This window comes from Choristoneura fumiferana, chromosome 2 (assembly GCF_025370935.1).
Source record: "Choristoneura fumiferana chromosome 2, NRCan_CFum_1, whole genome shotgun sequence".
Taxonomy (NCBI): Eukaryota; Metazoa; Arthropoda; class Insecta; order Lepidoptera; family Tortricidae; genus Choristoneura; species Choristoneura fumiferana.
The window spans coordinates 15,714,347-15,728,174 of NC_133473.1; the positions used below are offsets into that span (position 1 = coordinate 15,714,347).

The following is a 13,828-nucleotide window of genomic DNA, read 5'->3' on the forward strand; positions in this document are numbered from 1 at the left end:
CCAACGGTGAATTATTAGGTTAGAATTTATATTGTATCTTACGCGGTCTGTTCGATTCGAAGGACCCGGAAACTCAAAAACCGGCCAAGAGCGTGTCGGACACGCCCAAAATAGGGTTCCGTAGCCATTACGAAAAAAATTAAGTAATATTTTTCTAAGGATTTCGTATTTTATACGGATTCTTCCAAGTTTAGGTATATTTTATACCTTGGGCTGCTATTTACTCATAAACTACTAACAATTCTCAAGCAAATTAACCGTTATAGTTTTCCTTGTAAGTTTGATATACCTACTTATTACCATACTGTTTTTTTTTTAATTTTCCATCCACCGGTTTAGATTTTAGAGGGGGGGGGGGACGCTCGAGTTTAATGAAAATTTGCACTTTTAAGTTGAATATTTCGCAAACAAATTACTGAATCGAAAAATTGACTGCAATCCCGTAATGGTTTCAAAATACCTATCCAACGATACCCCACACTATAGGGTTAGATGAGAAAAAAAAACACCCCCACTTTTACGTCTATGGGAGGTAAAAAAATTTTTTTTTTTTTATTCGACGGGATGGCAAACGAGCAAGTGGGTCTCCTGATGGTAAGAGATCACCACCGCCCATAGACAACTGCAACACCAGGGTATTGCAGATGTGTTGCCAACCTAGAGGCCTAAGATGGAATACCTCAAGTGCCAGTTATTTCGCCGGCTGTCTTACTCTCCACGCCGAAACACAACAGTGCAAGCACTGCTGCTTCACGGCAGGATTAGCGAGCAAGATGGTGGTAGCAATCCGGGCGGACCTTGCACAAGGTCCTACCACCTGTAAAAACCACCACCACCACCAACCACCTGTGTGTTTATTTTTTTATTGTACCATTTTGTCGGCATAGTTTACATATGCAAAATTACAGCTTTCTAGCATTGATAGTCCCTGAGCAAAGCCGCGGACGGACAGACATGGCATGGCGAAACTATAAGGGTTCCGTTTTTGCCATTTTGGCTCCGGAACCCTAAAAAGCATGGAAAAGAGCCCTATACGGCATTTTTGCAAAATGAACTTTTGATTTTTTTGTACGAGGAGTAATTTATATTTTATAGTGAGCTTTACATTCTAGGGCGAGCAACCCGCGCGGCGTCGCGCGCTCTCCAAATAGATTTGACCGTACCTTGTCTAGCACATAATTACGCGCGGGCGTACTGTATAAACAACTCTATTGCGCGTCTAATAAAGTTTACAATTTATGAACTGAAAAACAGCCGCTAAATAGCTGCGGAAGGAAATTATTCCTCAACGTCACCAGCCCGCACCTGGCTTGATAGTTGCCGGATTAATATCGTTAACTATGTAATGCATTATATAAACAAATAAATTTTTTATTAAGCTCTTCCTGAGAACCACAATTAAATAAAACACATTATTTATTTGAAAATATCAATATATATTATCAATATAGATACTCGCAGGTACTTACCTCCATAGTGTAAAATCGAAGGAAAATTGCGATTATATTATATTAAATTAAATTATATCATAAACTAATTACCAATATTTAAAACATACCTTAAGTCTCAAAAATAATAATTTACTAACAAACATTTATCATTTATGTATGTACTTTAGAATTGTTAAGCGCGTATATTCATAGTATGTAGTTTGAATTTGGTATGTCATACTAGATCGTAAACTCATACTTTAGTTGCATGATAACAGTCATGTTGATTTTTTGTTACAGTAGGTACAGATCATCAAACTTATGAGTTATTGGAGGTAGAATATTTTCTGGTATAAGTTTCAAGTACCGAAAAAGAAGCAAAAAAAATACAATATTTTTAGCTGTTACAATTACATTTTTCGTTATAGTAAGTAACTAACTTCTGACGGTAAATTTAATTTTGGTATCAACAATATACTTATCGAAATATACACTGTGGAACTAAAACGGAAAAAAAAGCGCGGAACTCGGGAAAATTTTATTCCCGTGGAACAAATGAACACAAAAAGGATTAGAAAATAAAAATTATAACACTTACAATTAAACTGTACAAAGTGATCTCGGGCGTTTCATGCGTTTGAAGGCGGACGACAGTAGGCTGGGCAGCGGAAAACCGCACCGCGCCTCCTGTTCATTTATTGTCATACATACAAACAAACATATACATACATTTGAGCACAAAACAAATTTGTCTTAATTTGCATTTCCATTGGAAACTGTTAATACTAAAACTATCATAACAACTCACACAATACTCAAAATGTAGAAAACTAAGTTCTTAGTCTTTAGAGCTTAAATGCGCATTTTAAATGCATCTTTTTACTGTTACTTTTAAATCAGTCAAATATTTTAACCTATTGAAGCTAGTAAAACTCCTTGTTTCCGAGCTATTTTTACTTGCCAGGTACTGAAAGATATTAAATACTGTTGTCTCTATCCTTTTTTTTGCATAGTAACAATAAGGCCCCAGATGCAGTCTGTTAATTAAGTTCGTGAAGCAGTTTTTCTTGCTTATCTTTTTGGTAGGTACGCCCTACATGTTCTTAGGAGCGATAAAATTCACTACTAAGCCCTAAATAGCCATTCGATTTCATGCAAATTACACTCCGTTTAATTTAAGGTTTGAATTAACGGTCAAATTGTAACACACGTTTTTCGGTATTTCGAACACAAATGGACTAAAAATACCCACATGTACATTTAGCGGAGCACAAGTATATACAAAACCATGACGTCAGAAATAAAGGAAATCTGAGATTCGCAAGTAGGAAAGTTCGCTTAATAAAGTTTTAACTTACACATGTTTTAATCAGGCCTTCAATTAAAATATAAAATCGATAATAATTGGCTTTAGCTAGATTAAAACCTACCTACAGACTTTATTCTGTCATAAAGGTTTAACTAAATAAAAAAGTGGTTACCATTTTACTGGAGTCACACCCTTCTTTATTCACATTCAAGTCAAAGATTCACGCAATGATGTGAAACCTTAGGCAGATACAACAGAAATAAACGTGATTATTCAAATTGTATCTTGAACTAAACCTTCAGTTTGGTAATTTATTGCTAAATATTGGAACCACGTTTTTTTCACATTGTCTCTTGAACAGCACCTAATTGCTTATTGGGTAAGACTCAAAAGCGTTTCAATCGTTGTATCTTGTGTTATGAGTATCGAAGAATATGTTCTAAAATCAATCATCGCCACATGTTCCGTGTGATGGGGGTGGTAGCGGTGTAGCGAGGTAAGCGGTTTAGTTCATGGACATATTCGACGAAGTTTAACACACAATATGGCGCTTAAACTGTTTTTGGGCCCTTCCCAGTTAGATATGACAAAGGTAGACCTAAGTATCGCTTTCACTAAACTAATTCATTACCCAACGAAAAATCACACAATTTCGAGATCTAGAGTAAACTTCAGGTTTGTGATGCGGTCATTTGTTTTCAAGTGTACGCATTGCTCAAAAAAACTGCAGACGATCTAGATCGCATTATGGTATTTTTCGCCGGATATTGTTTTGAACTCTTGGTTAAGGTGCAAGGTTCCACATTTTTCATCATTTGCCTAATCGTGACGTTCGTCGTTGAATAGACATAGCATCGAGAAGTACACAACTTTGCCAGTCACTCGAATCTTAATTGACTAAGATAGATTACATATTGTGTAACATACATGTTGCAAGAGTGCCATATCGCTTCAAAGAACTTTTGGTCTAACCTGACCCACCAATTTTGCCAATGGGTGTCAAACAAAGACATTGCGCGTCGGTTCGCAGTGAAATCTCATACGTGACATGTTCAGTGTATCCTCACGTTACCTGGAGTCAATTATAATTAACTCTACAGGGAACACCTGGTTCCGAAACAACGTGCAGACTTTATTTTTAGTAGATTAAAAAATCGTAGCGATTGGCGTAAACTAACAAGTTGAGCTAGCTGTCAAACGGTATGCTGGCGGTCACAGGTCGTTTTACGGGAGAAGCATCTAGTGAATTTATTGAATCAATCAAAAAATGTTGCTTTTGCCTTCAGCAGGTGACACGAGTTCCTTTTAATCCAGTGACTATAACGAAACGACCGATTGCGCAATTGCGTTTATTCTTTGTCGATGTTACGCGCGCGGCGTGTCATTATTATATAGCTAAGGTAGACCTGGCCTGGAGATTAGCTAGAGCGGGAGGAGTCCCGCGCGCCGGCGGCGGCGGTGGCCGCGGGTGGGACGTACGCCGCAACCGGCAGCATCGGCCGCGCCGTGATCGCTGACACACCGTCGTATCTGTACGGGATACAAAGTGTTAATCGTTTAATTAAAAAGGTAAAATCTAATATCTTTTAACGAACAATTCTTATATATTTCGGGGATCTTGGAAAATACTAACGATTTCGATGAAATTTGTTAAGCTTTCAGGGGCGTACAATCGATATAGCTTAGTCCTATCTCTTGGACAACGCCCGTTTTTGTTTTTCGGTGGTTTTATTAGTGTAAATTTCTTACACAATAAGATCGATAATTTCGATGGTTATTTAACAGCGTGGCGTTGTTGTGACTAGTAAACTGGTAAGGTCAAGGGTTCGAGTCTGGGTCAGAAATTTAACTGTTTTTTTTTATTATTATGTGACAAATGAGAGGGAGGCAAACGAGCAAGCAGGTCATCTGATGGGAAAGATCACCACTGTCCATGAATACAAACTACTCTCGGAGTCATTGATCCGATTGAGTTGTTGGCGGTAATCCTTTTGGTTTAAATTTTTTTTTAAATATAATGTTGTATACTGGCAGACTTAGACGGCAATGGCGGAATGAACTGGACTACTTCTTGAAGGACTGGCCCTTATATGCAGGGTACAGAGAGCAGTGGAAGTCTCAGGAGGATGCCTTTGCTCAGCAGTGGGACAGAATAGGCTAAGGGGCTGTTTCGCCACCCATTGATTTATTTTATTTAACGTATAAATGTGATGCCGTCTCCGTCTATTCGAACAAAACAAACAGAGATGGCATCACATTTATCTGTCAAATAAATTTAATCAATGGATGGTGAAACAGGAGGTAATTATAATGATTGGTAAGGATATTTACCCAAAATCGTAATTTCGTGTAGCAAAATTTCCATTCGCATATTTTCCTATTTTTTAATTTACACCAGACGTATTTATTCCTTAAATGATTTTTCCATTCGCAGATTTTGTAAGGAATAAATACGTTTGGTGTAAATTAAGAGTAGGAAAATGCGCGACGGGAAATTTAGCTACTAGAAAAAGTCGATTTTGGGGAAACGATCCAACCACCCATAATAATAATAATACTGACTTGTTGTTCCGATACTTGTCGACGATGGCCTGGTAGGGTTGTTTGGCGGCGTTGGCATGGGTGCGGGCCAGCTCGCGCAGGCACGGCGCCAGCTCACCCAGCGTGTACCCCGCGCCCTCGGCCACCTCCGACGGCCACGCCGCCGCGCCGCACGCCTCGAGTAACAGACAATGCATATAATATAACATCTTGTGTGCACTGCAAGACACATGCACACATTTTAGACTTAAGACATTACAACACGCTTCTTGGGTAGCATGTACGATATTAGATATTATGCAAATGTATGCATGTAGGATACACATCATCCTAATTGTACTTTGAAGCGCGATTCCCCAGTAATAAATACTGAACTGAGACGTCATTTGTTAGCCAATTAAATAAAAGGTACATTCAAATTCTTTCGGAATAGTAGATGGTTGGAATTGGAACAGCCTTGTGAATGTTTTTTGTGATATTTTGATAGTGGTTAAGAAATGTTTCCAAACATTGGTTGATGTTCAATCAAAGCGGTCGATGTTCGCATATAATGCAAGTGTGTTTTTATAGGAACGCGAAAGGGTAACAAAGTAAAAATAAAGTTTCCTTACATCATCGATAGTATAGTCAGCGTTGTCAGATCGTTCGCCGGCGGTGCATCCGCGACACAGCAGACAATGGCGGGCGGTGGCAAGTGAGGCGGCCGCGATCACTGACGGCTTGTACTGTAGATACGGGTCGGCCTCCAGTAGGGACAGCTCCGCGATGTACTGGATTAACAAACGAGAGAGAAGTAGAAGCAAATAGCTGGCTTCAATGTTCTGTACAGCCGGCGGCACGGAAGTGTAGCGTTGATCATTAAATTCTGCATATATGCCAGTTGCACTCTACCCCGCGCATCGCTCACCGTTCAGTCCCCCACGATACCTTAATTAGTACTTTTGCACATTAACATTCACCGCTATACTTCCGTGCCGTGTGCTATAGCAGAGAATAGGCCTGTAGTTTTTTTTTTTATATCATGGGACACTGGACACCAATTGACCTAGTCCCAAACTAAGCAAAGCTTGTACTATGGATACTAGGCAACGGAATAAACATACTTATATAGATAGAAACATACAATACAATACAATACAAAGACTCTTTATTGTACACCAGACATAGTAAGGGATACAGAAAACAAATTATTAAAATTACAAGGTGAGCAATAGGCGGCCATATAACATATAACATATTAATCATCCAAGACCCGAGAACAAACGAATATCTGCGCCAGCCATAGTCAGGTCCTCTAACCACTTTGCCATCCGGTTGTCATTGAGATTCAGATATGGGATATGGATATGAGATAAGTTAACATTATCCGAAATTTAGTCATCTGTCGCTAACATTGAAACAGTTACTACAGTTGCAGTTACTCACAGCAGCCAAATGGAACATCTTCTTGGGCAGTCCATTGGAGATACAGTAGTGCGACAGAAAAGCTAGCGACGTGGGCGTGGACAGGTCGAAAGATAGCACTTTCAGAATCAGGTGCTCCATGCGCAGGACTTCGCGCTTTGAGTAAGTGTCATCGGTAATGTAAACAAACTCTGATACTTCTGGTGGATACACTTCTTCGTATTTTCTGGGGAAATAAATAAGGATCATGTTAGTTGTATTAGTATTAAATTTTGGCACCAATTTCACATAGCAAATGCACTGAGCTATATTGCATTAAGCAACTGATACTTTTGATTTGCCTGTCACTTAATAGGTATGTAAGGGATCTCTACCAGGCAACCATTGAGTGCACTAATTTGACTACCAAGCAACAGTCTATCTACACCCAAAAAAAAATGGCCTATTTTTTCTTCTTTTAATAGATAATTCATTTAATTACATCATATGTATAATATCATCAAAAACTGATAAAATGTAAATTCTAACTGGCCCACAAATGGGTCAGAGCATTATCTTGCATAAATTACATACATTGGATAAATAAAGTAGGTGAACACATTGATGAGTAATGATATTATTTGCTTACACATTTGGAATTAAAGTGATACAACTTATTTCTCATATATTAGAGATAACCTTTGATACTTTTGTCCTAAATCCTACTAATAATGATCTTACAATATTTTTTAATAATTTGACGCAGTTTAAAGTAGAATACTTACGCTGCAATATATGTAGCAGCAGTACCAACCAGCTGAAGCTTTGTCCGAACAACACTCATGTATGACAAAAAGCGGTCCACATATGAAACTGCCAGATGTAGTGTCTCACTCTGCTGCCCATACTCATCACAAACTTCCACCAGCCAATCGATGAGGACAGAGCGCATGACATGTGTGATGTCTGGCTGCTTTCGCATATATCCTGGTTTTGCTCTGTGTTTAACCTGAACAGAATAAAAATAATGATGAGTTAAAATAGGTAGTAAACAAGGTAAAAGTTGGTGAGTATGTGCGTGAGTATGTTTGTTAGTTCTTCACACTAAATAGGTTGATGGATTTGGATGAAATTAGATATGTAGATAGCTGGACGTCTGGATAAACACATAGGCAACTTTTTATTCCATTCAAAATTCAAAATCTCGAAATTTCAACTGCTTTGCTTAGAGACATGATATTTGGCACAGTTGTCTTTAATGCAACATTGATGAAAACCATAATATAATTTGAAAAATCCCATGAAAAATTATTAAAACCCTAGTAGTTCAATTCAACTGCTGGATCTTAATGTTGACGCATGCAAAGCCGCGGGTAAGACTAGTATAAAATAAATTTTAAGAAAAATATATCTTTACTGAACAATTGATTCAATTCTTGAAATATAACGCCATTGATATTTTGAACATGATATCAATGGAGAATGGGTATGAGTTTGATATTATCAATTATTTTACCGATTTTGATGTTAAATCTATCAGATTTTATGTTTATGTAGTCATTGTTCAATTTTATTAAACTGAATAAGAGTTAGAACTTAGCTGGACATAATGTAGGTCTTTGCTGTAATCAATTCATAAAATAACAACAATGTTACACATGAGATGTGGGTAGATCGAAATTATTGTAATATTTAACATAGTAATATTGTGATTTGCAGTCTTTATGCAAAACATAAATAATAGCAAATTACAGCATTAATCATTCAAATCTTAAAACAAATTATACCAAAAATAGTACATTGTGTCTTAAGGGCGGTAAACAAGGAATTACGAACGAGAGTCTATTAGAACTTGGCTTAGATTTAGATTAGAACGGGCTTTAATGAGTCGATGTTTGTAATTCTAGTACCGCCCGTGCGACAGACAATGTTTTTATCACATTTGCGAGTAAAATTGTATATTTGTAAAAGAAAAACTGATATTTTTTCAAAAATTGCCGATACCGTTGACTACGCTCTTGGCAGCGCCAGCCTCCGCGCCGCCCCACCCCACGCAGCATGTGCCCGACGTGTGCACGCCATGCAGTATCACACTCATTTACCGACCTTAGGCTTCATGACAAGAAAATTAGTACGGGCAATGACTCATTTACAAACCACGGGTTTCATGACAAGCACATTAAGGTCGAGGGTTTTATTTGGGGGGTTGCAACCAAGGTAGCCTGCATGTCACGACACTGTTTACGAGCAAGTGTGATGAAAAAAAACAAAATACACAACTGCACAATGATTTTTTTCTGCTACAATAAATTAAAAAAGTCCATATTTTTTATTAGTAGGATTGGTCTTACAAACTAGTGTTAGTCCATTTTTAGCCTTGAATAATTAAATTACTGAAGTATATTAAAACTTACCTCAATTTCCCTCATGTACTCATAAATATCCTGGCGATATTCCGCAACATGGAAGAACATCTCTCTATCCGTCTGAGCAGTGGTTGTGTCCTCCTCATCTTCCTCAACTTCTTCCTCGACTGTGAACTCAAGGATGTCACTCTCATTCTTCGTGATGGACATGGACAGCACACTAGAGTCAGCAATTGACATGGGCGACTCAACCACATCTTTCTTCTCTTGTAAAGGCAGTCTGATGATATGAAGAACAATACTCATTATTGTGAACAGCAATTATCATTAGCAAGAATGATGAGTAATTTAAGTTATATTTAATTACGAGTGAGTCTTACTACTTGCCATACAAGCTTAATTTTATGCACACAAGCAAAATTAAGTTCTGAATGTTAGAATTTGAACTAGATTACATGAATATGTTGTGTGTGCTGTTAGTTAAGTTAGATGTTGTATCAGCAATTTCTCTTAATTAAGTATTATGCAAGAATATGCTGTTTTGTGTACTCAATATAGGCATAAGAGCTCTGTTACTTTTATGTGGTGCCGAAATTAGTGAAAGTAATGCGGGGCCTCACCCAGGGTCTCCATAATAGAGGTTAAAAATATTGAAATTTCAATAGGCCAGCAACTTCTATTTTCAAATGTATTTATTTGCCTTCGAGGCCTCCAGATCTCTAAATCTAATTTTAGCTCTACTAGATACTGGTAAATTTAATTGCTTTAAGATATAATCTGGTCTTAACAAAACTTGAGAAGAACCCACGAACATGAAATCCTTGAACAAGGAAGAACTAAGTACTGCAGAGTCATTGGCCAACAACCCAGTCAGCTCAGCTTTTATTTCAAGTGTATATAATCCTTGAAACAATATTTTCTGTGGTTTTAGACATCTATAAAGAAATTATCTCTAGCAGCTTTTGCATCAAGTTAATGAGTCTTTTTTTAAAGAGAGTATGTTGAGTAACATTAAAATTACGAGTTGAGGTTATGTTTAAAATTCCTACCTTTTGGGAGGTTCTGCAGTTTGCCGATCTGATTGCTTTTCAGTCTGAGCGCACAATACACGCACGTTTTCGGCGGCGCTGATGAAAAAACTCTCTTTCTTAGTATCCTTAGGTACAAAAGGCTTGAAGGTTGGCTCGCGTTTCTTCACCTCTATCTCTGAAGGCTTGTCTTCGTATACGCTAAAAGCGCGAAACTGCGCCACGGGAGGCACGATGTTCTTTTCATTATTGATTTGACGCACCGTTCGTGCCTCATCTTGAACTTTGCAGGGTCCATTTGTCAATCCGGACTGAAATAGTTTGTTGTTAGCAAAAACACCAACGGTCAATGTCAACGACTGATTGAAGTGTACTCACCAGTTTGATATTCCGGTTCTGGTTGCAAGCGAAGTGGCTGAGGTCACCGAGAGCACGCCGCTGAGCAGCAGCGAACACCTCAGCATTTTCTTTTCTGATCGCTAGAGAAGTATTTTCTTGATCTTCGTGAATTCTAAATGATGCCATTGTCCCCGCTTCTTCCGTCAACAACTTTTAACGAGTAATCAGATCAGCTAACGCGAGCCGTTAAAAGAGATACTGGTATCTCAAACGGAAGCACAGATTTCTTCTTTCTAGGGACACATTTTTATCAAAATATTGCGTGTAGACTAGGAAAAATACCGAAGGAATTCGAAATCACCCCCGAAGCAGCTAACAAGCGTCAACGGACAACAGACATTTTGGTAGTTTCAGCTGTTGCATTCTATTGTCTATGCGATTTCAAAATTGGGCCAATGACAGAAGTTGATATAACTATGGTCTTCCCTCTGTTTTTTAATCGATATTGTATATCGATTGAAGTAGATCGAAAGTAACGTAAAAAGGGTTAAACGGTAAACCTTGAATAAACCTTAGAAAATTAACCATTATTAGTATAATCTGTCGTTTTGGCAAAATGAAGTGGGCAATGGGTTAGAACAATAAGCAAATTTAAGTTATAATATAATCGTCCCGGATGTTCATGGTTCAAATAAGAGGACAGGGTCAGCGTAGCAAATCATAATTTGTTAAATTTTTTATGTTGACAAAAAAATATTTTTGAAATACTTCAGATATATTAGAATTCATATGGTTAGAATTCAGGGCAAAAAAAAGAATATTAAATTAAAACTGTCATTGTCAAAATATTCTGACGTTATCGAAAGATTATAAATACACTGGAGATAGCAAGCCCAACATTAGTTGGTAGTCAGAAAAATTACCTCGATTTACGTCACGTGTCTTACATATAGTAAGTAGCAGTCGGCGCGACTGTCTTCGGGTTGGGAGTTCAGTCTACCAGGGAGCCCAAAAATATAGGTATCTTGGCTGCACTATTACCGACACACACACAAGAGAGGAGGAAATAAAAATTCGCATACAAAATACTCCGCGGTGTAGTGCAGCTCTCCACAGGGTACTGGTGTCCAAGCTTCTCAGCAAAGGTACCTAAACAAAACAAACACAAAAATGCGTATCTATAAGACTGTCTTAAGACCTATTCTTATGTACGGGTGCGAGGCTTGGACTCTAACCCAGAAGGAGGAGTACCAGCTTCTGGTGACTGAACGTAGGATTTTTCGGAAGATCCTGGGACCCGTCAGAAGAGACGATGACACCTGGAGGATCCGCAAGAATGCTGAGATTTAGGAGTTGGTGGCTAAGCCTAATATAATCGGCGAATTTAAATCTCACAGGCTTCGGTGGCTCGGCCACTTGCTGCGAATGGGGGAGGATCGAGGGGTCAAGAGGGCGTACTTGGAACGGCCAACTGGTCGTCGTCCGGTTGGTCGGCCGAAGTATCGCTGGGCTGATGCTGTGGAGGCGGATCTGCGACAGCTTCGAGCCGGCAATTGGCGTGAAGTTGCGCAGGATCGGGTTAAGTGGCAAGCTCTCGTTTCGGAGGCCAAGACTCATTTTGGGTCACTGAGCCAAACTAGTTAGTTAGTTAGTTTAGTCTTACATGTGTTTCTTCAGGGTGTCCATGATTGAGTATAAATTTTGATTATCCTAAAGAAATTAAAAGGCGTATTATCACCTCACTAAAATTTATTTACCGGTTTATTGTTTTTAGTAATAGAGATTCGCACTGTATTTATTCTGAATGCGTCGTGCTGATTTATTTTGAATCCAGAACTTACATAGGATTCTTCCCGTCGGATAGTTGGAGGAACTCCAAGTTCTCATACAGTTGTCTCGTAAAAATCGACGCGCCTTTGTTTATCAAGGTTTATCAACAGACCCTTATTCTCGTGTTAAATATTTATTAGTTACATAAGGTTGGGGAAACTTCGAAATTCACTTAATACCGGACTCATTTTAAATGATAACATAATGGATAACTCACGTCTGATATCGAGCTAAATGAGTCTCACGGTAGTTTTAATACCGGACTCTCTTACTCATACTATCAGCGTGAGCGGCACGACACTATAAATATGCGAATACAATGCAAAAAAATGCTGTACATCTGAACGGAATGCTCGCATGGCAAATTGTGATTCCACCCCTAGAAAGTTTTTTTTTATCTTGAAGATCAAAAAGAATGGTAGATTCTTTATCACTTGGTTGGCTCTAAACAACAGCGACCTGAACAAAAGTACGAGAAGAGCCGACCCTAAAATTAAATGCAATAAAAAAGCAAAGAAGAATAAGACCAAAAATCTTCTCGGTTCATTTTTAAATAGAATATTTTAATTTCCGAGCATATTTGAGAAAAGATTACTATACCTATTGTATTGTTTTTACTCCGAATAAGACTTAAAATCGAGAATAACTGTTTTTTTTATAACAACATATTAAAATTCAAATTCTTTATTGCATGTCACATTACAGTACTATTAAAAAGGTCTTCAAAACTAAACAAAGGTATACATGTGACGCCCTGCCAGGGCACAGCAAACTCACCGGCGGCCTTAGGGGGTGGCAAACAGGGCAATCGCCCGGGGCCTTGCTCTTGCAGGGGCCTCGCGCAACAACCCAAGCAAATTTAAAAAAATATAAATACTAATTTCGCCCGAAGATACTAATTTCAATTTGGTGGGAGGTACCTTAAATTGGTTTAGATTTTTGTTTGATTTTTCTAATATTTTTAAACGGGGAGTATAATTCAGTGTGTTTTCTTACTAATTTACATGACTCCAGGATATAGATGGATGTGAGGGTTAGTATTTGTTCCTCAATAAAATGAGGTTTACAAGATTCAAGCTGTTATAAGTTCTTCAGTATTCTGACACATTTCTTTTGCAGGATGAAAATTGTAAGCATCACTAGAATTTCCCCAAAGAATTATGCCGTAGGAAAGACGCGAGTAAGCGTAGGCATAGTATGCCGCAAGAGAAGCTTTAAAGTCCGTTACACTGTTAAGGTGTTGTATTGTAAAGCATAAATGAAGGTCATTTTGGCCATTAGTTTTTGAATATGCTGTTTCCAGTTTAGATGTGTGTCAAGGTATAAGCCCAGCAGATTAGCAGAGTCCACAGTCTCCAATTTTATATGTCTGTATATCTGTATATGTATGATATTGATATTTGTAACGCAGTTTTTTGGTTGGGTCTAGATTGGGTAAGTTTTGTTTTAGTTCGTTAATAATAAACAAGTACCTATCTTATGATTTGAAATTTACAAAAAATGTGGGTTTTTAAATATACTGGCAACATATCACAATGATAAAAAGAGATAAAACCATAAGCGTTGAATGAATCTGAGGTCATAGTTACACGTTACACTGAG

At 38.1% G+C, this 13,828-nt stretch overlaps 1 protein-coding gene across 1 annotated transcript; it reads right to left on the reverse strand.

Annotated features, from left to right (window-relative positions):
* Positions 1-1,412: 1,412 nt before the first annotated feature.
* On the reverse strand, positions 1,413-10,809 carry LOC141444749 (cyclin-A1-like). The gene is made up of 8 exons (XM_074110387.1): positions 10,436-10,809; positions 10,079-10,368; positions 9,078-9,309; positions 7,449-7,672; positions 6,706-6,910; positions 5,892-6,050; positions 5,302-5,456; positions 1,413-4,269 (listed from the first exon to the last, which is right to left on the reverse strand). Exons 1-8 carry the CDS (start codon positions 10,580-10,582, stop codon positions 4,158-4,160), a joined length of 1,524 nt encoding a protein of 507 aa, XP_073966488.1. The 5' UTR covers positions 10,583-10,809; the 3' UTR covers positions 1,413-4,157.
* Between the last annotated feature and the right edge of the window lie 3,019 nt (positions 10,810-13,828).

Excerpts from the sequence above, each read along its gene's own strand:
- LOC141444749 (XM_074110387.1), bottom strand. The coding sequence starts at position 10,582 with ATGGCATCATTTAGAATTCACGAAGATCAAGAAAATACTTCTCTAGCG. Across the intron at positions 10,369-10,435 it reads AGAACCGGAATATCAAACTG|TCCGGATTGACAAATGGACC; the intron begins GTGAGTACACTT and ends AAACTATTTCAG. Across the intron at positions 6,051-6,705 it reads AGATGTTCCATTTGGCTGCT|TACATCGCGGAGCTGTCCCT; the intron begins GTGAGTAACTGC and ends TTGTTAATCCAG.